We start from the raw sequence: 25,068 nt of genomic DNA, 5'->3' as shown, positions 1-25,068 counted from the left end.
TCTCCCTCTCTCTCTGAATAGATATTTGTGTGGACGTGTTTGTGTATGAATTTTCCATGCGCATCTGACTGTCCACTGTCACATCCGTGCATATGTGTTCATACATGTTTCTTCATATGCCCTCGACGCTCGTGTCCATAAAGAAAGCCATTATCTCTCTCTCTCTCTCTCTCTTTGTCTCTCATTCTAGACCTCTTTCAGTCTGCCACTCTCTCATCATCACTTATCCTTGGGCCGGAGGAGGGTGGAAGGCAGCTGGTCTCATCTTCATCTCAGCAAAGGGGATGGAGTGTTGCTTCCCTTTCCATGAGGTCCAAATGATACCCTGACAGAAACACACAGAAACAGATACCTTGAACCTGAGGGACTTAGGTTCGAAATCCAACAAAACTCATTTGAAAGAAAAGCAGGAAAGTTGGTTCAGAGACAGTGTAGGAGAGACATAGCACACAGAAAGAGGGCAATGATGGGATGTGATTGTAGACCATCTCTATGTTTTTGTGCTTTCTCGTCTTGCAGGCTTCCACGGATTATGATTGTGGATTACCTGGCTGCATGTGGATCGAGGGTTTCCATGGAGTGTCTGCTGATTGTTACTGTACTTATTGTTGTTGTTGCTATGCATTTTTATGCTTCCTCCCAGTCCCTTCTCTCTCTCTCTCATCCAACCGGTCGAGGCAGATGGGGACTCTTGGGGAGCGTGTCGATATTGTGACATAGCATCTGTTCGACGGTTCATTCTTTCGACACGGGTGTATGTTAACCTGGTGAAATGCTAACCTGCCGATGAGGGTGAGTTGCTAACCTGCCGACGTGGGTGAATGTTAACCTTTATGCCTAAACCTAACCCTAACCCTAACCTCAGTAACTGTGACGCGGGTGAGTAGCTAACCTGCCGGCGCTCATAGTCGAAATAATGACTCGTCAAAAGAGCGAGATTGGCCAGCACAATTGTACAGAATCTGTCTGTAGAGTATGATGTTCACCTGCTCTACATGTAAAGTGTTTTGAGACAGATAGTTGTGATTTGGTATTATATAAAGAAAATGTAGAGCTTGAAATAGTACCTGGTGATTAACGTCATTGCCGTAGACCCCATTGAGGTTGGCCTCGTGGCAGTTCTTGTACCACCAACCTCCGCGATAAGACATGGCACAGCGTGTGATGAAAGGTGAGGGGTCGCGGTCCTTGGTGGAGAACAGACGGCCATTGTGGTAGGTCATTGAGTCACCTGTAAGGATGGAGCCGAGGTTAAGGGAGAGGAGACTTTATGGCACAATTATATAATAAAGCCCGGGGGGTGTTGGCTGGCCCTCTTTCAGATGTTGTCATGTAGATCGGTACACAGTATCTCTGTAGCCTTTAAACGAAACGGGTCTTTCTTACATTGATGCTCCTACATATTATCATGCAAGCACCAGAAAGTTACTTTCCATCCCTCATATACTGTGTGCACAGTGCACACCCCATAACCCACACACTGCACATCATTTCGGAGCTCATATCTTTGAACGGGTAAGGACTAGTTCCATTCTATTCCATGGTTGCTCACCAGCTGTCCCACTGTACCCAGCCACTGTCAGTTTGAAGTTCTTCTTGGCGACCTGGAAGTTGGTGTATTTGGCGAACACCGCCTCACCTCCCTCCCTCAAGTCCACGCGAAGACCCATCTTAATCGCGGTTGTTATGTTGTGGAGATTGTCCAGACCTGGAGGGGAAGAAACAGTGGAGTTGGTATATAATAACTAAGCCAAGTAACTGTTAGTTGATCACTTGAGCAGCACCACTATAGCAGTGGTTCCCAAACGTTTCAAACCCGTGACCCAACATTGAAATTGGACATTCCCCCGGGACCCAAACTAGGGAAAATATTAGATTTACAAGCTCACAGCGCGTCACGTTGAGAGCTTGTAGATCGGCTATTTTCACTACTTCTTAATTATTATTATATTTTATTTATGGAATTTCTTAGATGTGTTTGTTTGTTTGCTAAAAATAAAATGATACATTTCCAAAGATTTTCCATCTTTTAAAATATATATTACATTTTTTGTAGGAAAAGAAAATGGGAATTTTACTTTAGTTGTGACCGATACAAATTGGTCTGTGACCTACTGTACAAACTACAAATGGGTCGCGACCCGATGTTTGGGAAACAGTGCACTATAGCAGTGGTTCTCAACCTGTTGGTCGGGACCCCCAGGGGGCTCCCCAAATTATTTTGGGGGGTCTCCAGATGATTAACTTAATGTGCAACATTGTTTTATCTCTCAACAGCATACAAACCAATATAAGGTTTAAGTAGAGGGTATCTGCACATTTCAAAAGTGACAATTTAAAGGAGTAGTTCACCCCAAAATGACTTTTTTTCTATTGATTAGTCACGCCATGGAGAGTAGAGTTCAATAATATTTTTTGGTTTTTGTCACATTCCTAAGACAAAAATTTGATTCGAGTAAATTTACCCCCATTGATTCCGGATGGTGACCCGTTTCGAAACGGGTCACCATCCGGAATGAATGGGGGTAAATTTATTGTTATCACATTTTTGTCTTAGGAATGCCACAAAAAACAAAAAATATTATTGAACTCTAGTCTCCATGGCATGACTAATCAATAGAAAAACATTTTAGTACCTCTAAAATGAAAAACATTGGCCAAATTGTCAAATATATTAGAGGCAGAAATTGTGAAAATAGCCGATCTACATGCTCACAACGCCTCGCAAAATATAACTCCTCAACTCTTAGTGCTTGTCAGGGTGGGGGGTCCCCAGTTAAAATATGATTATGTTTGGGGTCACGGCCTGAAAAGGTTGAGAACCAGTGCACTATAGCACCAGTTTGATGTCTTGCTCAATGGCACCATCGCAACAGGTGATGGAGGAGCATCTAACCCAGCTGTTCTGCACCTTCCAATGGATGATTTTCTGCTTTTAAGCCAAGATACACTATTGATGGAGCTGAACCTACTGCAAAACCCATTTAATTCAGGTGACCCGCTGTGTTAGAAAAATAGACCCTCCACCACTAACTCCTGTTCAACATTATCCTGCCAAAAATTGTGCTACACTGCTGACTTCAATTTCCACATTAAACTGATTCCTCTCATATGCTGGTGCTGTGTGTTGTGTCATACGCTCTTGCCAAATAGTGAGTCTGTTTGTGCATTCGAGTAGTAGGCCTACACTGCTTACGGCAAGAAGTGTTTACACAGGAGCTGAGATCGTTTAGACAAGTGCTTCTTCAACCGGTATCACGCTAGGAACCAAATGTTGTGTTAGTTAGCCATCTTTAATACATCCAATGTGTTTTTCTTTTGCCAGCAATCCCTGTCAAGGACCCACAAATTGATATGTATTTGGCCACAGACCTTCGTCTGAAAAGATTTGTGTAAAAAAAAGAAATCTAAATTATTCCAAATGTTTCAAATCTATTTTTCAAAGAGTTTAAAATATTGTCAATCTAAAAGCTCACAACGCGTTGCATCGTGATGCGCTGTGAGCTTGTAGATCGGCAATTTCTTTGTGTGATTAAACTTATTATGATGTTATATTAACTAATTTTGCTGGGGACCCCCTGGAACCCCCTCACGGACCCCTGGAGGGTCCCTGGACACCACTTTGAAACAGTTGTGTTCGATGAAGGAGGAGAGAGACCGGGAGAGGGGGAACAAGCGAGGGAGGAGGAAGTTGAGAGAGAAGTGGACGAGAGGAGGAGAAGAGGAAAAAGCAGAGGAATAGAGAGTGAGACAGGTGGAGGAATGGAGCAGGGACAGCATTATGATGAGTGGCTTCATCTATCCTACCCAGCCAGAATTCCCCAGTCAGGTCTCCAAAGCCTCGGGAATAATCCTTCCAACCACGGAAGAAATCCACCGAACCATCCTTTCTCCTCTGGAAAACCTGCAAACAGCCACACATACACCCATGCATAAACACAGCCACACGCACAGATGGACGCACATACGCGCACGCACACACACACACACACACACACACACACACACATAATCAATTGCTACCAACATTCTCACTTAAAGGACATTTCACTTTCAAAAAATCTTTTGGTCATTTTAGAGTCTATTAAATCAGGCTTTTGTAACCTCCCTGGACAGATTTTAAGTTGCTTGATTCCGTATTTAGATATTTAATATTCGTGAGCTGGCCGTGTTTTTTGGTTGATTTTTAATATTTATTTCATTGTATTTACATTTTTCTTTTTCATTTTCCCCCCAAAATATTAAATGTAAATTAAAAAAGTTATTGAAAAAACACAGCCAGCTAACATTAGGAGGAAAGTATGAGTCACCAGAAAAAAGGACGGGTGTTTTGAATTAATCTATCAAACTCCATGGTTAAAATGGAAGATGAAGTTACAATGGTTTTGTATAGGAAGGGGGCGTGTCTGATAAAATGAATATTAAATATCTAAATACTGAATCAAGCAACTTAAAATCTGTACAGGGTGGTCACAAAAGCCTGATTAGACGATAAAATGACCAAAACCTTTTTGAAAGTGAAAGCACAAGTGTCTTGAATTTCAATGTAATCAAAAATGACAGTCTGCTCCCTGCAGCTTTTCTTATTTCCTTTGTTGTTGTTGTTTTTGGGATAGAAACAGACAAGTGGGAGATAGTGTAAAAAATAGACAGGAGAGAAAGCTTTGGAAGTCGAGAGAGCCAAACCCAACTGCACAAGGGGTCGGGGGAAGAAAACGTCCTTTTAGGCTATGCTTAAACGCTAAGGTCACGTTACCGTCCAGCCTCCTCCATCTGTCTCCATGTCGCAGTAGACCATCAGAGATGGGCCAGGTCTGCCCATGAGGAAGATCTCAGCCTCCCCAGACTCTCTGATGCCGTTCAGTAGCTCCTGAGAGCAGTCTGTAGGGAATGGGTATCGCAGGGTACCTGACGGAGAGATGCAGTGGAGGAAGGGATGGATATGTGCCGGGATGGAGGGCAGGAGGGAGGGAAAGAAGTAAGTATGGGTGGAGGGAAAAAAATACACTTTGTCAAAAGTACTTTACAATCGACAGGCATCATTTTCAGGCAGATTTACCTTAGAGACATAATTTGCCTCCTTGTTTACCTGTGGTGAATTCAGTAGATATAGCGCCAGTGTAGATTCCTCTACTCTCTGCTTGCAGTGAGGCTGTGTATTTAGCACCAGGGTGGAGCTTCACCAACTTATACTCCGTGACTGTGGAGTCAACAGTCACTTCCTGTAGAGAGCGAGACCGAGAAAGACATCTTCATAATGGCAAACAATCAATCATATTCCCTAGAGCCCGAGGATATTTTGGAACACAAGTTGTCAGAAATGGTATTTATTAATATTAAAATGCACTAATAAATACATTTCTGGTGCTTATTCATTTGGTGTAAGTCTTGGGGGCAAACAAACTCACGAATAAAAGTAGGCCAGTGTTCAATAGTGTTTGGAGAAGTTGTCAAAAACACATTTATATGGAATGGTTTGTGAAAAAATAAAAAATATATATATGTAAGCAATTTACCCCGAGTGAGAGGACATTATGCTCTGATAATGTCCTGTGTTAGGGTGTTATCGGACGAGGCGAAGCCGAGTCCGATAACACCCTAACACCGAGTGGTAAATAGCTTTTCTACCACTTTTTCCCTTATACATGAAAGAAAACACATAGTTGTAACTTGCAAGGATCTTAAGTTACAATCATTATTGCCTATAAAACTTCCGCGAGACAGCAGATAGTTCCACCAACAACATCTTCTACTCACCAACAGATGGCGCCAACTCCATACTAATCCATGCGTCTAGCTTACAGCTAAGCTAACGTCAGTTAGAAGTACCGTTCCGGCCGTAAATAGAGGCTGTTCGCTTCCAGAAAGGCATAGGTTCAGAGAAAAGGGGCTTTAAAGTTGGCGGATTGCATTGGATCCAAATAAATCGGCGACTATAGCATGCACGTTAGTGAACATAGGACCGTTGCCACGGTCATTTGTTGGTTGGGGGAAAGGTGTTCCGACTACCTCCTGAAGTCCCCGGATGTACACTGAGGCTCATTGATCTCGGACAAGTCCTCACACAACTTTGCGGCAGTAGTTCTCTCATAACCTCCGGAATTTAGCCAATCAGAATCCAGTATTTAAACACGTGACTCGAAAAAGTGGTAGAAACAAGGAAAGAATATATCCACAACTTTCCAGCATTGCGCAGAAATTGCACAGAGCTTCTGGCGCCGCAGCCGAGTGTGATCTACAAGCTCACAACGGTTGCATCTGCGACGCGACGTGAGCTTGTATGTCTGCTGTTAACCGGAAGTGTGGTGCAAAAAAATCTCCAGTAACCTCCCGCGGAAAGAGGTGGATAAAAAAGAACTTTTGTTTGATCGAAAATGTTCCACAGTAAAATGTTAACAACCAGGCATTTTCTGTGTTTTCGGTGAATGAACTACTGACTACTATTACTGTATATGGTAGCCTACAGGTGAGTTAGCAAGTGTGTTCCATGTGCACGTCTCTCACCTTCATCTCCTGTCCTTCCGTCTGATAGGTCAACCTGTAGCTGCCCACAGCAGTCGGGGGTGGTTTCCATGACAGCAGGGCCGTGCGTGGGGTCACCTGGCTGGCCTGGAGTTCACGCGGGCCGTCTCTTCCAGACCCTGTAGGTGGGTCAAAGGTTATAAAAGGTCAGCCCGAACTGCCATGGAGGGGACTCGGAAATCACAGTCAGAAGAACATCATGGAAGAGTGAGAGAAGGAGGAGAGGAGTGAGAGAGAACCGGCCAAAGTCTGCAGATTGCCTCATTGTCTGGTGTTATGTACTGTAAGCTCAACTGTGTGTGTTTGTGTTTGTGTGTGTGTGTGTGTGTGTGTGTGTGTGTGTGTGTGTGTGTGTGTGTGTGTGTGTGTGTGTGTGTGTGTGTGCGTGTGTGTGTGTGGCAGAAGCAGAAAAGAAATCCATCCAGGCTAGCTAGCTTATCGTCGTTGTCGGGTGGAAACCTTATGTCCAAAACATTACATGTTTTGATATTTTAAAAAGGATTTAAAATGGTGAGAATAGTCGATCTACAAGCACACAACCGCGAGGCATTGTGTGCTTGTAGATCTGCTATTTTCACTTGATTTGAGTGACAGCCTTGCTTGATGAAGCAGGGCTTTACTTTACAAAGAAACATACAAGTTTGAAAATTGGAGACACAATAAGGTTTCTGTCCGACAGTGATGTTATGATAGTGTCAGTGTGTGTGTGTGTGTGTGTGTGTGTGTGTGTGTGTGTGTGTGTGTGTGTGTGTGTGTGTGTGTGCGTGCGTGCGTGCGTGCGTGCGTGCGTGCGTGCGTGCGTGCGTGCGTGCGTGCGTGCGTGCGTGCGTGCGTGCGTGAGTGCGTGAGTGCGCGTGTGTGTGTGTGTTCTACTGACCGCCGGTGGTGGTGAAGGCAGTGCTAGCAGGTGAGCTCTCCAGGCTGCCCAGCTGGCTGGTTATAGTTACAGTGTAGGTGGTTGATCCTTCCAGGCCTTTCAGAGGCTGTTCTGCTGCGTTTCCTGACACTGTGACCCTCATGTCTGACCCTGGGGGGGATTAATGCACATGACAGTTTATAAACTAGAATGATGCAATTGGAAATGGCAAGTATGGTTGCCCTGAGGCGAGTCACACTTGCAAATATCTCTGTATCTGCTAGACCTTGTCCCTATTCGAGAGGTGCTAACCATGCTTCCATCCTTGTCCCTTTTATGCCCATATATGGAGCTCCATGATGTCAGCAATATTAAGCCCATATCTTGGAATGCCCATAAATGGACATAATGTGTCAGTCTCATGGGGTCTATGATGTCAGTCATATGATGTCAGTCATCTCCATGTTTGGGACATTTTTAATTAAAGTTCACCCCCAAAATGACTGCTTTTCTATTGATTAGTCACGCCATGGAGAGTAGAGTTCAATAATATTTTTTGTTTTTTGTCACATTCCTAAGACAACATTTTTATTCGAGTAAATTTACCCCCATTGATTCCGGATGGGGACCCGTTTCGAAACGGGTAGTTACTGCACTCTGCCTTTGTAGGGCAGTATATCTCTTAGCTAAATGCAAAGGCTGCAATGGAGAAACTGGGAGTTAAGTACCCCCAGTTTACCTTTTCCTTCCCTTTTTCAACAACCCAGATTCTTCCAGAGGGATTATAACCGTCAACATTGTGGTGTCATTAAAGCGTACTTGTGTAACCTCTATGTCATGTATGAGTTCAGATCGCCTTGTGTGTTATATAAGGATAGAAAACATCCATCGCTCTCCTACCTTTCCCTGAGCCATACACAATGGAGTACTTGTCAACCCTTGCCAGTGCTGGTCGCCACAACAACAGGGCTTTGGAGTCAGTGATGTTGATTGCCGTTAGGTCTGTTGGCGGGTCAGGTACTGAGAGAGGAGATGAACAGAGGCAGAGAGGGAGAGAGAGGGAGACGGAGGCATAGTTAACAACAGAAAGAGAGATAGACAGATAGTAGAGAGAATTTATCGAGACTTGTTACCACATGGTAAATCCCAAAGGCTTTCCATTTATCAATGACTTAAGCAAAGCCTGTTGGAATTTACTCAAATGTTTTGACATGGCGCAGAGTGCTGATGCAGATCCAAAAACAGAGAAGCCCTCAGAGAAAATATAAAAATGCATAGATCTTTCCAAGATCCGCCACCTGCTACAGCCATCAGGGCCCATATAAAAAAAATGAAAAACACACATAAAACTACAGTGCAAACACACGCCTAAAACTTCTACAATACAATTGGCTTATGAGAGTGTACATCACACCCATGAAATTGAATAAATTTGATAGTAATATTCCTGATGTGTGCACCAGATGTGGTGAGTTAAGGGTACACTGTTCCACTGTCTTTGGTCGTGTCGTTGAGTTGGTGAGTTTGGAGGGAGGTCGGGCAGGAAATTCAGAAGATTTTATCAATTGAAATTGTACCAGAACCTTTCTCTCTGCTTGGCCTCTATCCAGATGGACACAGACTAAAACGGAGTGAAATTAAGTTTATCGATATCTGTCTTTTACAATCTATAAAAGGATAATTGCATTATCCTGGAAAAGTCTGGTCAAACCAAGTATCTCTCAATGGTTCAGAGAATTGTCTCTTTGTTTGCCTCTGGAAAATATCCTAAGGACAAACAAGATGTGTTTCAGGAGGTATGGGGACGTTTCATTCAATATATTAAAGACTAACTTGGGACATTTAATGACAGAACTTGTATTGTTCTGTCATGTGACTGTTTTCTTTGTTTTTTGTCTTTTGTATATAAAAAAAAGTAATGTAACACATGTTGAAATTTCTGTGGAAAAAAAGAAAAAAATATAAATATATTGTTTTAAACAAAAAAAGAACTACAGTGCAATCACAAGGATACAACACACATTTTAACAGAGATACAGACAAATTTAAAACACATAGAACTGAATTGCCATCTCCTTTATCTACATCAAATATACACAAAATACTAAGATGCTGTAAGTTCAAGAAATCTCTTTATTGTGATTGTAATTATTGCAATAGTGTTTCTAAATAGTACTAATTACTACTTTACTTACATGTCATGGTAAGATCTTTAATAGGGTCACTCTCGTCCAATCCGAGGACAGAGATAACACTGATCTCATAAGAGGAGCCAGGGGAGAGCTGTGAAAGGTCGAGTGTGGAATCCCCAGAATCCACTGACACAGATACTGGTTCGCCTGAGAGAAACAGAGTGATTGCTTGATTGCTTGTACAGATATTGCTGATGCAAGTTGACAGTTAATCCTAAGTGTTAATTTAACTCTGATGGTGTACATACATAAATAAACGGACACTTAAGGGTCAGTTTATTTACATTTGTATTCTAAATTGACACTGATTTTACAGTGTTCTAATACAATTGCTAATACAGAGGAACCTGATACTGTATGGCAATAACTGTGTATGTAAAGACAGTGTACTCTCTTTTTCTTCTTCACATACTCAAACGGGAAGGTGGTACATCTTCCCAACCACTATGCCATCAATAGGGCACTGGAGATGGAGTTTTCAACCACTCACTCAACCTTTGAAAATAATAAACTTTATTGTTGATGACGTGTGCATGTGTTTGTGTCCTTGCCTTCTTCTGTGTGCATGTAGGTGACCTTGAAGGCATCGACATGGTTTTTGGGCTTAGTCCAGGACACAGTGAGAGAGTTTTCCGTCACCTCACTAAACACCAGGTTGGATGGTGGTTCGGGACCTGAACGGAACAGAGGAGACGGTGAGCAAAGAGTGGAGGAGGAAAGGAGACAGGGTTGAAAACAATACAGCCTGAAGATGAAAAGATATGAAGAAAAGGAATGTAGGAAAGAAGGAATCAAGTACACAGGGGGAATGTGATGAGAGGGAAAACAATGGAGGAAGGTGAAGTAACAAGGAAAGGGAACACAAATGAACAGAAGAATGAATGGAACAATAGCAAAGAGATGTACTGTAATTGGTAGGGGAGTAAACAGTCACAAGAAGAATGAAAGACAGAATACTGTAAAACATGTGCTGCTCTACCTACAAAATACACTGCATGTGTCATACTAACCTTAAGTATTAATTCACACAGCTGCTATTAGTGCTCCAGTGAGATCAATGTGTGTATATATGTACAGTGCAAACATATATACAGTATACATGGCATATATACAGACAAACATTGTCACAGCTAAATGCAGACAATAGATCCTGGAAAGCAGCAAAGGAGAAAATAATTAGATTTTAACAGTTAGCTGGTCTTTCAGTCCTGAAAAGAAGATAGCAGAAAAGAAGAAACATGGGGCGTTAACACAAAAAAGGTGTGGAAGACATTTTAAAACAGTTATGAGGATGAACGACGGAATTCATCCCGGTATTAATTTGACAAACTCAAAGAGTTAAAAGTGAAGAATTATGTTCAAAGTGACAAGAAATGTGATTTGGAAACAGATTTTCAACCTTGAGCCTGAATTATGATTCATTGTCCTCTGGAACTGAAGGTTTGTTCAAAAATGAGATAGACCGCATAAAAAAAATACATTTAGCATTACTATTTAGATAAAATAGCTGATGCAAAAAAAGAAAGAAAGAAAAGTAATTATAGCACATTTTACAGACCAAAACCTTTGTAGTGTTATAACAAAATGAATGATCAACTCGTGGTGAGCATGTTTGCTGCAAAACAAATACAATCTTTTGGATACAAACTCTTCAATTACAAATACCCATGCAAAAATGGTTCCTTTGACGTTCCTTCATTTGTTAATGTACTTCTGAACTCATAGGATTAAAATCTGCACATTTCAAATTGGGACTTGGGAGAGATGCAGACAGACCAAATGTATTGACCAATCATGGTCTTACCCAGGGGTTGGGGTGAGAGGTGAAGTGGGCGAGAGTCAGTGAAGCTGGCTGACAATTAGCTTACCCTGAGTGAGAGAAGACCAGAGCAACAATGAATGAATTGATTTGAATGTGTTTTTAAAAGATGATTTGATGTCAATCACCAAAACGGAGCCAGCATCCAAAAGAGATGTTAACGTTAAAACGTTTGCATTTTTCCACGTTTGGATAAATTATGTTTTGTCTCATCTTATCTCTGGCTATAATCATCTTAATTTACTAAACATATCTGTTGAATGTTTTCTTAAATTTATTTCACGACATCAGGTCACAGAATGGTTGGTTGAATGAATGAATGAATGAATGAATGAATATTACGAGTGTTGCCTCATGAATGTCAGAAGGCTAGATCATGGATTCACAAAGATTCAAGAATAAACACAGGGTTAAGACAATGAATAACTGCTTAGAACAGGTTTTAGATTTCTGTGTTTCTTTTTACCACTGGTGTTCATGTATCATGAAGGGTTTCAGGGTATGTTTGTAGGTTTTCTTTCCAGCCAAACACAACGCAGCTAAGTTCAATGATTCCACCCCATCTCGGGTTCGGGTGAGTGAGTGAAATCAGCTGATGTAATGCTTGGTTAAAATGAAAAACCTGCACAATCAAAGCAACAGATCAAAGCAGGCTATAATTTGAACACGGCTTATATTAAAAAAGCCCTCAGCCTGGCCAAGCGCAACAATTTATTGAAACAAACAAACATACAACAAAGAAATGTTACAGTGTCAACGAGGAGATGATTAAATGAGAACATTTGTTAAGTGAGATCACAGATACTGTAATTTAAGAATTTACAGTTTTCAAGAGCACACAGCTCTTGAGGTGGGCATGGACAGATGGACATTGAAGCAGCATTTGTGTGAGTAGTGTGAGAGCACTGTGCTTTTAGAAGACTACAATATAGGGGAGACATTAAACTGTAATTCAAAGCACAGGTTTTCAACTATGGTCCTTGGGACAACGAAGAGTTAACTGTGACCCCAAGACTATAGTTGAAAACATCTGGTCTATTCGTTTGTGCTGTAGGCCTATCTGGTGTGATATTAAAATCATGTTGTTGCCTTGCACAGAAGCAATTTGTCCCAGTGTTATGATTCCTATAACAGCTAATATACCCTTGAACGATACTGAAGCCTTACCTGCTCACTTTGGACATCAGCTTAATGGCTAAATAGTAATACACATGAAAAGCAGTGATTTAAGATGTTTTTACAGTCCAGGGTTGTACCTGTGCTGATGACAAGCTTGTGTAGCTTGGAGAGAAGGCCGGGCCCCTTTCCAAGTAGGGTCACGGTGAAGGGGGTCTGCGGAGGGAGATTCTCAAATTGGCAGGAGCGAGCAGTACCAGGAACAACTTTGGTAACGTTTTTGTCACTTCCCGTGGAAGGCTCGGCTGTTGTGCTTCCATGGACCCCAGCAGTGGGCCTTTTGTCATTCACAAGAATAGTATTTTCCTCTCTCAGGCCATTATTTCCTGCCTTCCCTCTTCCTGCATCTTCCTTGTTCCCTCGCTCGCCACTATCCTCCTCCGAGTCGCTTTCTTCTTCTTGTCCTTGTTTTTCTTCCCACTTTGGTTGGTCACCTTTCACATCTGGCTCTTTCGTGGTCACAATGAAGTTTGTGTACTTCCCCTCAGGCGCATCCCAGACAACCGTGAATCCATCTGAGCCAACGTTCCTCACCCCCACATAGTCTAGAGGCTCCCCCACAGTGTCTTCAGTAAGAGAATCTTCTGACCCATGTAACTCGCTGGCCCCACCACTTCTCAAGTCTTTGATTTCACTCACTTGGCCCTTTGGGCTTCCAGGATGAGCTGTTTTGGAATCCTGTCCCTCTTGGCTCATAGCAGTGTTGTTTCTCATCTGGGTGTGACCCGGTACAATTGTTTTCTTCAGGGGTGAGGCAGGTTTCAAGGCTCTGTGGTTCATTGTATCAGGGGAGACTTTGGTTGTGGGTGGAGCTGTAGCTGTACTAGCAGTATGTCTGTTCACGCTGGCATCCTCAAAGCCAGTGTCACGGTCAGAGCCAGTGTGTGTGATGCTGTCCCTGTGAATAGTTCCCTCCTCACCTAATACGTTCATTTTGGTTTCGCTCTCGCCTGGCTGGGTTATTTGGATTCCATGGCTGGCATCTGCTCCTCCCGTTTGGGAGGTTGTACCGGCGTCACCTCCTAATCGGTTGGTTTGAATTATAACAGTGGTGTCCTGCTCTCCTGATTGGACAGTTTGGGCAGTGTGAGTAGGTGTGTGGACTCCATGAGCTTCTGATTGGTTCGTTTGGATTCCTGTGGTTTGAATACCATGAGTAATGCCATCATCCCCATTTATCTTTCTAGGTGGGAGAGGCTTATGCAGCAGACCTTTCTGTGGGTGATGAGGTAGCCTCAAGATTTGACGGGTCCTGTTCTGAAAACGTGCCATATATGGGTGTGTCTGCTTTGGGTGGGCACCGTTGGGGGGTTGGCGGTAGAATGGAGGTTTTCCATTCCCTCTCACAGTCTGATTGTGTTTTGGACCAATTGACACAACTGTAGTCATACGTTCTCTGTCTCTGCTTGTATGACCATCCTTCTCTGTTCCTTCAACTGGATGTGATTGTTTGGAAGAAAAGGATGAAGATAAAAGGAATGGTATCTCACTGGAGGACACATCCTCTTTCTCTGTCTCTATTACAGGGTTAAAAGGTGAGGAGGGATGATGAGGGGGTGATGGGGGGTTGAAGTTTGGACGGGTTCTGTTCTGGACAGATACAATGTTTGGGTGTGGCTTCCTTTGAGAGCCAACTTTAGGGGAAGGATTGTGTATTGGAGGAACCCCTGCTGTCAGAGTTGTTGTCTGGTTCCGTTTAGCCCCAATTGACATAACTGGTGTCACGCCTTCACTTTCACTGTTTGTACGCGCCAAGTTTTCACTGTCAATAACTGAAAACGATTCTTCTAATGATGTCTCTGTCTCAGGAATTTCAGGTTTCAGGGTGCGATGTGGGATCCTTGAATTTGGATGTGTCCTGTTTTGAAACTGCCGCAGATGTGGTTGAAGGCGGTGTGGGTACCCACCATTTGGTGGAGGACGGCGGACTAAACCTCTCCAAGGTTTTGTCTGGTTTTGTCCAAGTCCAAGTGACACAGTTCTTGTTTCCCCTGACCTATCTGTCCTTGTGTCATCAACTGTAGAAGACTCTTTTGAACTGGAGGGGGGTAATTCACTTGAAGATACATGTACATGATCTGTGTCTTTCCTTTCTGCATTTTTGGGCTGAAAGCGACGGGGGGGAGGTCTTAAATTTGGCTGGGTCCTGTTTTGAAAAGTTGGGTATTGGCGATATGGATAGCCACCTTTTGCAGGTGGAGGGCGACGGAATGGGGGTACACCCCCTTCTCTGAGGGTGTGCGTTTGGTTTCGTTTGGTTTCAAGTGAACCTCCACCTGTAATCCTTTCATCATTTGTGATTTTGGCAACCTTTGGTTTATTCTCCGTGTCAGATAAGTCTGAGGCATGTGATGATGATGATGACGATGATGGAGAAGTTAACAAAGAAGAAGGTGTTGTAGAAAGTGATGTTAATGCTGATGAAGGTGAGGAAGACAATGGTGTTGATGAGGGGGGTGGTGGTGGTTGTGGTGATGATGTTGATGATGATGAGAATGAAGATAACGAGTTTGGTGACCACAATAATGGTAACAATGATGATGTCCGTGAAGATGATGATGATGAAGAAAATGAAGCCGCTGCTGGTGATGATACTGGTGCCAGCCCCTTTATTATCTGCTGCCTCATCCTATCTGCATCCAAATCAAGGCCAGACGGTTGAGACAGATGCACAGAGAACGTCTTAATCTTCAAACCATCAAACGTGTCTGCCAGGAGTTGACGTAAAGGATCTCGTTCTGTAGTCTCCACACCTGAGGACGACTCTTTGCCATGCTCTTTTCCGGGTATATTAAGACCACTTTCATCAATTTCAGAAGAACTGGGTTGTGTAGGGGAACTTTCAGTCGACACCCCATCCGCCCTACCACCACTGACTCTGTCCTTGAGGGGCAACTTGAAATGTGTCACTTTAATTTTGTTCAAACACGTTCCATTGGTATGAGCTGTCCCATTGTGATCTGATGACTCGGGGTGCACCACACCCTCTGCTTCAGTCCCTGTTGCACTTTCACTGGTTTTCATTCCAACCTCTGCTGATTGCTCCTTTGAATCATGACTAACTGTTGGCTCCGAGGAGCTGCTTTGAACATCAGTTCCTGAATTGATCCCAGCTGGTGTTATCTTGGTAGGATTTTCATTATCTTCTTTCTCAGTGCTTGATGTCTTTATGCTAGACTGTTTCACTGTCAGCGCCAGCGCTTCGTCTCCTGTAGCTGGCAGTCCTGGTTTCCGGCTTTCAGTGTCTAGTGGGGTCTTTTCCTCTATCCCCACTAATGGTTTCCTGACTGGAGGCTTTTTTAGAGGACCCGGCCCAAACTTTCTCCCTCCAGGTCCCAGTCTGGTTCCGTTGAGTCGGAACAAGCCAGGGCCAATTGGTCTCTTTGCGCCATCTCTTCTAGTGAACACGGTTTTTCTTGCTGTCACATTGGCTGCAGCCCCTTTGGGTTCAGGGACCGCACCTCTGACATTCACATAATCACGTCCACTTGCGTCTTCGCTTCTCCCCTTTTGGTCGGGGGCCGTTTTGTCAGGTGCTTGACCTTTTCCATTGATGTCTTGTCCTGGCGCCAGCGTCACCTGTGTGGATACGGTTGCTGTGGTAACCAGGGACCACATCTTCCCTACAGGTGTAAACGAAGGTAGCATGTGGAATCAAAAGTTGTTGTTCTATGCTGGTGCCGTCACATTCAATTGTTCTAATTAGGAAAATAAATATTGTTAGATGCATAATGAAACTGTTGAATGACTTTCAGTGAACCTGTTTTCTCAGTTTGGTACTGTATGTTATTATTTAAATGAAGATAAATAATTTAGGTCACTGGTGTTCATATGGTACCTGCAAAAAAGTGAAAAGATCATTATTGTTCTTCAAAGAAACTGCACATTTTCATTGAATTGTTTGGAGGAGTTTGCAGTAGCTGGTCAAAGGCAGGCTGTTGGGGAGAGAATATAATGAGCTTCTCCAGGACAAATAAATCAGGTGATATTAATACAAAATAGATGAATATAGTATTGAACATAATTATATCTTATGAATAAGAGTGAAAGGGCTCAGCTTTCCTCTGGTATGGTTTTTGTGTAAAGTTCACACCTCAGATCGTTAACTTTCACAACATTTGTCTTCGTTAAAATAGGTTTCCTATAATGTGTTCCGGTGACTACATATTAGCTTGCACTGGGATACACTGTGCAAGGCAAGGCTGGCCTCACATAGCCTACTGTAGGAAGGGAACGCAATTTCTTTCGTCGATTTCTTTTCCTTTTATATTATATTGATAGATGGGTTAAATTAAACCAGTAATTATATGTATGTGTTTTTCAAAGCAGACAGGCCACTTCCCTCTGTATCTGTTATTTTTTTTTAAAGGGGATCTAAGTTATATATGTAGGCATATGTTTGTAAAAATAAACTAAAATTAAAAACTAGAAATGTGTGCTCCTCGGAGCGTAGGTCCCCGCCAGGTTAGATTGCCTTTCCAGGACCCGCAAACATTGAAAGGCAGTCATTGCATATTGGAATGGAAGAACATAAATCTGACTTCTTGACTCTTGATCATAAGACACACTGACGGACGGACGGTTGGACAGGAGAATAAAAGAGAACCCCATTACGATCATTTATCAGCTTCCACTTCTAGTTGTAGTTCAAATTTTGTATACTCACTTTGTGTCATTACTTACAATTTCACTTGCTTATCCTGTATGAGTTCCTCTGATTGGATAAAATTGGTAATAAATTGGTATACATTTTGAAGACAATAAGATAAAAAATAAGTAAAAATCAATCGTTCTAGTGGACCCTATGCTACTTGCTCCCGTGGGGGAAATATGTTTTCTGTTTCACCCAGCTGACCTGAGGGGCACGGAGGTGGTGCAGTTAGGGGTTCAGTGTCTTGCTCAGGAACACATTACTGGCCTGGCCTGGAATCAAACCTGGGACAACCGGAGCCTCTGGCTCCCCAGGCGGGCTCTCTAACCATCCAGCTATGGCCTCTGACCTCGCTAATGAAATGCATATATTTAAGACACTATTGCGTGTGTGTCTGTGTGTGTATGCACATGCGCACGGGTGCGCGCGCGTGTGTGTGTGCGCGCGCGCGTGCATGTGCCCAAATGTGTATCTGAAAGTGATATGCAAACAATTTAAATTACTCTGTGTAAATTAACAATAAATCATTCTTAACTCTAATATTCTCATATTAGCTGTTTTTATCCATTGGTACATAACTCACCTGGAGTAGCTTGGGTAGTGGCAGGTTCACTTATCATGCGGCCCTTCTCTGCCACCAGCATGATGTCATACAAACGCCCCGCTTCCAACTGCTCGATCTGGGCAGAGGTTCTTTCAGGTGGGAGGGTCATTTCTGGGCCACTCCCAATTCCATCATTGGGCGAGACTGTCAATCTGTACCTGTCAATCTCGCCCTGCGATTGCTCCCACTGGACGACTGCAGAAGTGGTGGTTGTCTTGACGACTTGAAGGTTTCTGGGGCTGGAGATGACTGGTTGGAAGAGAAGAAGGACATTTCTGTACAAGAATGACAGGCAGACACAGAATAGACTGAAATTCAAAACTGATCTGCCTAAAGAAGATTGAGAATTTGAGGCAATATAGGATAGGCCAGTTATTTAATTGAAATAATGTTAATGGTCACTTAGGAAATGTCTCACTAGAAAATCGGCGAAACTGGAGGTACCTACAATAAGGAATGGATTGAAATAATTATATTGCACTGTTGCAAAAAGGAACACACACACACACACACACACACACACACACACACACACACACACACACACACACACACACACACACACACACACACACACACACACAAGCACGTTTTTCCCCTCTTCACCAAAGAGTACACACACACACGCACACGCACACGCACACGCACACACACACACACACACACACACACACACACATTTGGGAGCAACAGAGTGCAACAACTCTTGTACTGTTGGCACCTGAGCTGAATTCCAAGCTAAAAGTTAAGTCGAGCCAAAGGAGGATGAGACTCGTTCTCTGAGCTTCCCAAGAAGTTCAGGGATTTGAACTGTCAACGTTTCCATCTTAAATTATCTTCGCTAACTGTTACACAACCACTGCTGCCCAACAACAAACACTCCTAAACAGATGGTGAGGTGATGAGAGTGGAAGAGGTGGAGTAGAAATATCTGTTTTCCACCCTTTTTTCCCCCCAATTTAGTCATTATGCCAATTGATTCCTTCCCACACACATTTCTGTATTGTCACTGCTGTTGTACCCTACTAACTCACCTGCCAGTGAGGAGCCCCCACCGGGAGGACGTAGGGCCTAATCCTACCGCCCAACACTCCCTGCTATTGTCAGAAGGCTACCCATCAGTGCAGCGAGGGTCAAACCCTTCTGCACCAGAACCCGTAGTTAGCCTTGACCGGAGTGCCTCAGGGGTCTGAAGCACTCCACTCCTTTTTTCCCCCTCTACACTAAATATATTAGCTAAAAATAGCTGGTCTACAAGCTCACAGCATGTGATGTTGTGACGTGTTTTGAGCTTGTAGATCGGCTTGTAGACCGACTGTTAAAGCCCCAGAACTATAGCCTATAGTTCAAGTGGTTACCTGGTTGGGATCACACTTCAACTGTGATTGCTTGCTGCCGTCAGGAAAAATACGCAGCGTGGTCTATTTAGGTCCTAGTATCTCCTATAGTCTTTCTCTGGTAAATAAAAAGGGACAAAAGTGAATGAAAGAAACTCAACAGGTCATGAAGTCTGCAGAGCTGGCTTCGCCCATCCTGCCGTCGATCTCTCCTGTGAGGGTAGCGCTGTACTCTTGGCCTGCCGCCAGGCCGGTCTGCGTGTACGAGGTCCGACTGCCCTCCACCTGCACTGAGATCTGCTGGTCACTCTCTTTCTATAAAACACATGGAAGACAGACAGGGGCACAGAGACAGAGCAGACAGACAGGGGGATAGAAAGACAGATGGATTGATATGAGCATATGTTGTTTTATGCCCTGCTGCCCATGCCCCCACAATGGATTTTTGTATAATCCTTTTAGCTTAACCCTTGTATAACCACAATCAATCAATAACTATTTTATGGTACTGTTATAAATTACTTGTACATATTCCCAGCAAAAAGTAGTAAGTGGGGTCCCCCAGAGGTCTATATATTTTGTCCCATCCTTTCTTCCTCCAGTACTCTACACCAAATCTCTTATAATGTAATTATCATTGCTGCCAGTAGAGGGAGTGTGTAGCGAATTATGGACTCCAATTCTGAGAGTCCATAAATGCACTTCTACGAACTCACATACCATGAAATAATGTTCATTGAGATGGTTTGTCGGCCTGAGGTTCAGCGGGTTGAATCATAGTGAGGGAACAAACACATTTACAGCTCCCAGGGGAGGGCTTCCAGTAACAGAAAAACCCTTCATTATCTTGCAATGAGGCCATGCTTATAGCAGACTTTTCTTTATATCCACAGTACACATTTCCTTAAGAGGTGCAGACAGAGCATCTGGAATATTATATTTTTGATAAAACAAAAGTAAGTGTGCATGTGCATGTGCATCTGACTGAAGACTGGTGTTTGTAAGTAATGGTTTCAGTATTGGGTGGGATTTGAGCATTGCAGATCGGCTATATATTCAAGAGATTTGGCGTAGTGGGAAAGTATTTTATTAACAACTTTATTTAGCATCTTTAAAAAATGCACAACGCACTGACTTCTTGTCTTTTTTGTGTGTGTTTTTAGCACCTTAACTAACTTCCATGACTATATCATGCACAGAATACATTTGCTACTATGCCATAAGCATATCATGTATATAATTATATACATAAGAACATAATGTTTATACTGTAAGTATATAAGTATGCAGAGAAGCCTATACATCTGCTGCTATACTCACGCACCTTTATATCTTATCTCAGGTGACCATCTCTTTTCCCCCCTTGCCCTCCCCCTTCTTCTTAATCTCTCTTTTCTTCTATGGAAATAACATTATGAAAGGCCTGTTCATTGAACGTTTCATTGAAATCAACGTGTGATTTCTTGGGTAGCTTTCTCAAAATAACCACAGATAACCTATGTACTGTCTTATCTATTGATTGATTAGGTGTCTTCAGTTTTAAGTAAGAGGACATAGCTTTGCATCAGTGTTTGCCCTCATTTCAACATCATTTCATAAGCTAGATGCTGACAAATCTCCCCAAAAGGTTTTCAGGTTGTTATAGCCTATTTCAATGTGTACCCTGGAAAGACCCATCATTTTCTGTAAATGAAAAGTTGAAGTTCAAATTGTACAAATTTGAAATTTGACAATTGACTCTCTGGGGAGCATGACTACCATTTTTCTGCCTTAATGATTTACCAGCTGAGTTGCCTTGCTGGTTACTGTGAGGGTTGCCTGGTGATGGAGTTTGAAAGGTCATCAGGGGATGTGACAGTGTGTCATGATGCCTTCATCCATTGCCATGTGAATAAGTGTTACACCATTCAAATGGAGACTCAGAAATAGAAACAAATTGAATGCCCAAGGAGCTAATGCCGTTACCAGGCAACAAAAGAAGAAAAGAAACTTAAGAAGACGGTCACAGAACTTCGCTTTGTTAAAGAGAGCTCATTGTTGGTGTCATCGTCACAGCTTGTGACGACAATGAGCTCCATTTAACAAAAGGATACACAATATTATGCTATTAGAGTTCTGCTCTATGTCCCCATCAAACAATCTTGTGAATCAAACAGATTGTTTGACAGGGAAAAGGACAACTCTAACAGCTCAATATTGTGTAATTGAATTAAGCTCAATTCAGGTCCCAGTATAAAACCAGCTGCCAAACCAGTGGTGAGTAATTAGTTCAAGGCTTGATTTGTGTTGCTTTTATATTGCGACGGTCTGTGTATTTTGTCTGTATGTCAGGTAAAAAAAATATATATGAGAAACACTTTGCTCCTGTTCTATCTCTGTTTGTCTCTCTCTGCTCTGTCTCTTTCCATCCCTCTCTCTCTCTCTCTCTGCCTCTCTCTCTCTCTCTCTCTCTCTCTCTCTCTCTCTCTCTCTCTCTCTCTCTGTCTCTCTCTGTCTCTCTCTCTCTGTCTCCCTCCCTCCATCTCTCTCTCTCTGACACAGCTGTGGGATTGCTGGTGATGTCACTCCTCTGGCAACGGGTATGTTTTTGACAGTGTTTACACGCTGCCCCTGGCAACAAGCATCGCACATCTGCATCTTTCTCCTACTCCCTCCTTCTCTCGCCTGTCCTATGTTCTCAATCCATCTAGTTCATCCATCCGTTCATCCGCTGTCCCTCGCTTCCCTCTGTTCCTTGTCAGTCTCCCTTCACTTGTTGTTGTTTTACTGTTGTGGGTTGTATGGAATGCTTCTCAGTAGCCAAATCTCTCTCTTTCTTTCTCTTTTTCTATCCCTGTCTCTCTCTCTCTCTCTCTCTCTCTCTGCTGAATGTCTGTGTCTGTTCACACTCCATCCACATTAAAGACCCACAGTGAGATCCGGGGTAAATTACTGTACTGTCTTACATAATGTTTTGGGTGAAAATACAGCGGATATCCTCATCATGTGGAGATGGTGCGATGTACAAAGCATGTCTTCCCCATTTTAATTGCAGACAATTAAGCAGGCTAAAGTGCCTTCTTTTATCTCAGTGACAGTAAGATTTCCATGGTTTCAGAAAGGGACCATGTAAGAGTAGTTCCTTTGTTCTGAATCCCACGCTCTCTTCATCTTGCTCCTAATGAATACCAATCCAGTTTGTCATTTCCCACGACTCTAACCACTCTAAGCCCATTTCAAACATATTCAAAAATGGCGGATCTACAAGCCCATATTGTGATTAATCTTTGCTAATCTTTACCTACATCTGAGCCATGGGACAGTAATCGCCACTAGTGAACAGATCCAATAGAACCAAGACATTACCGTTCATCCAGGCAATGTGGCCGCAACTATAATGTCTTGAAAATGCTAATAAACACTGCCATATGCTAATGGTCAATGCCCATGTGCAAGTTCAGATCGACTGGTCAACCCACAGAGGAGATAAGTGGATGAGGACGAACAGACAGGCTGACATGAGTTGTGTTCATTTTGTAGAATTGTAGGATTATGAATCTGTGATACATGGACAGAGTGTGGATGCACATTGACTTTACACCTAATTGTACTGTACATAGCTCAATGGCACACATCAAAGGTGGTTGTTTGGGGTTGTTCTTTATATACATCCCCCATCAATGTCATGTTATTCATCCTACAATCTGCAACAATAAAACTCATTCAACCCCAGAAATGACTAGAAAAGAAACATTTCACCAACTTTCATTATTAATAATTAAGTGCAGAGCAAAAACCTCATGTCATCAATTCCAATCAAATTTTGTTCAAGCAACACAGTCAGCATCTACAGATAGTTAACTGGTCATGCCACCAGTCTCTATTGGCATGGGATTGTACCCCACACCAACGCATCCTTCCTACTGTCTCCCCTCACAGCATCAGGGTTGGGAAACCATGCCCTTTTGATCGACCAGTTGATCAGATTGGGCTATTGGGCTGATCAGTTGAGTTGACCAAAAACAGCCATTCATGCTATCCGACAAAAACACTGTCACTGTCACTGTCTGACAAAAAACAGACCCAAACCATTAACATTGTCTGCCAAAAACAACCATTCACACGTTCCGCCGTCCAATCACACCCAGGCTTGCTAGTTTGTATCTGTAGACTGCAAATTAATCATATCAGAGAAACTTCACTTCACTTAAACCCTACAGTATATACAGCATTCTGACCACAAAAGAATCACCAGGCCAAGTGGGAGTGCAAGAAGAGAGTAGATCAGTTCAACAGTAATGACATGAGGATTATGTGGTACAGATTATATAGGGAGAACTAGCTGAGAGTAGAGAGCCCCTCTACAGTACCTCGCTCCCTAAATTACTTTTTTGCTTGGTTTGAGGTAAGCAGCTCCAACCCGCCAGTGACAGCACCAGGAGTCCCATTAAATATCTCAGAAGCTGACAACACATCTGTAAGGCTGCAGGCCCTGACCGAATCCCAGGCCGTATCCTGGTGGGCCCCCGGACCAGATGCTGAGAAATAGTGTTACAGAGGAATGGTGCATAAGGCCCAGCACACTGTCGGAGGTGGGCTTCCCTCCCTTCAAGGACATACAGCAAGCAATACGTAGCCAAGGCTAAACGTTTCAAAGACACCATAACACCCCAGCCACAGTCAGCTGCCATCGTCAGGCTGGCGATACCGCAGTATCAAATGCTGAGGAGACAGACTATAAAAGGCACAGTTTCACAGCTAAGCCACCAGGCTGCTGAACAGGTGCTAGAGACCTGCAACACATGACTCTACATTTTCACCCATATTCCTCCTTTATATATCTGGCCTACCTGCTGCACTTTTGACCAATCCTGTTCTGTTATTCAATACGGCCACTAGATGGCCATGTCAGTCTCATACAAGCATTCACTTTTACATTCATACACTGACCTGTCACTCACCATACTGTATATCTGACTTATACATTCCCATACATTTATGTAAATGATACAGTAACTGCTGTTATTTGAAATGTTGCACAAGAGACTGAAAAAAGAACGTCTTGGAAGGAAGCAGAGACGATCGCCCAGCACTGAACCAGCTGGAAGAAGTGAATGACTTATGCTCCCCAAATAGCAAAAGGGTTTAAGTCAGTCACACGGTCACAGTCACACATTTTATTTGATATTTGTTTTTATATATTTGAGACTTTACTTTAATTTACTGTAACAGCAATTTGTGGCAAGCTTGTACAATATCATTTCACCCTCCCCTTTCTATCTGGTGTAAACTTGTCTGGGTTCCAACCTGCTCCGTTCCGTGTTTTGTTTTTTCTCACTGAGAAAAAGTCGAACGTAGCAAATCAGGCTGGATCCCAGGCTATAAACTTGTAATGTGACAATAAAACTGAAAGTTGAAGCCAAAGGAATGGACTACCCATTCCCCTGATAGATCTTTTCATTTTTATGAACCCTGATACAGGTACAAATGTTTGTTGTGATAATCTTTAAACACACAGTAAACATTAGCCAGCTGCTACTGAGTCTGAAGCTCTGATGAAAAATAATCAGTTTCATCCGCTCACCTTCACGCAGTGTACAAATGGCTCTGTTTCTGCATCGAGCACCAATCAAGAAAACGCTAATAGCATCCTTACACACTCCAACAGAAAACAATGCTTGCTTTGAGGAGAATTGAATCTGTGCGCGACTGTACTAGGTGTTATTTACCTCAGTCAGGGATGGTACTCTCTTTGACATCTGATAGGTAGATGTGATCACATTATAAGCACATAATTGAACCCAGAAGGCACAGGAAGATTGTGCACCCTTATCTCTCAAATTGGGTTGAGCTATTGAGAGGAATTTTATTCCAATGGATGTTGATCAAAATGCATAGATCTACCAGTAAGACTCCCTAATCGGGAGATAAG

General features: G+C 42.9%; 1 protein-coding gene across 1 annotated transcript in view; it reads right to left on the bottom strand.

Moving 5' to 3' along the window:
• Positions 1–223: 223 nt before the first annotated feature.
• The window catches only part of tnxbb (tenascin XBb), a gene marked incomplete at both ends in the record, with an annotated part of 39,958 nt that continues 15,113 nt past the window's right edge, over positions 224–25,068 (bottom strand). Inside the window, 16 exons of the mRNA XM_080735559.1 lie at positions 224–325; positions 1,068–1,231; positions 1,553–1,708; positions 3,808–3,904; positions 4,757–4,908; positions 5,090–5,222; positions 6,505–6,641; positions 7,400–7,549; positions 8,279–8,398; positions 9,574–9,717; positions 10,122–10,244; positions 12,646–13,629; positions 14,056–14,155; positions 15,161–16,188; positions 17,800–18,069; positions 19,319–19,472. Of these exons, the coding sequence (XP_080591685.1) occupies positions 224–325; positions 1,068–1,231; positions 1,553–1,708; positions 3,808–3,904; positions 4,757–4,908; positions 5,090–5,222; positions 6,505–6,641; positions 7,400–7,549; positions 8,279–8,398; positions 9,574–9,717; positions 10,122–10,244; positions 12,646–13,629; positions 14,056–14,155; positions 15,161–16,188; positions 17,800–18,069; positions 19,319–19,472 (4,014 nt within the window). The remainder of the gene's footprint in view (positions 326–1,067; positions 1,232–1,552; positions 1,709–3,807; positions 3,905–4,756; positions 4,909–5,089; positions 5,223–6,504; positions 6,642–7,399; positions 7,550–8,278; positions 8,399–9,573; positions 9,718–10,121; positions 10,245–12,645; positions 13,630–14,055; positions 14,156–15,160; positions 16,189–17,799; positions 18,070–19,318; positions 19,473–25,068) is intronic.

This window comes from Nannobrachium achirus, assembly GCF_963921795.1.
Source record: "Nannobrachium achirus genome assembly, chromosome: 10".
NCBI lineage: Eukaryota > Metazoa > Chordata > Actinopteri > Myctophiformes > Myctophidae > Nannobrachium > Nannobrachium achirus.
Note: the sequence above shows the minus strand (reverse complement) of the source record. Positions and strands in the feature narration are given on the sequence as shown.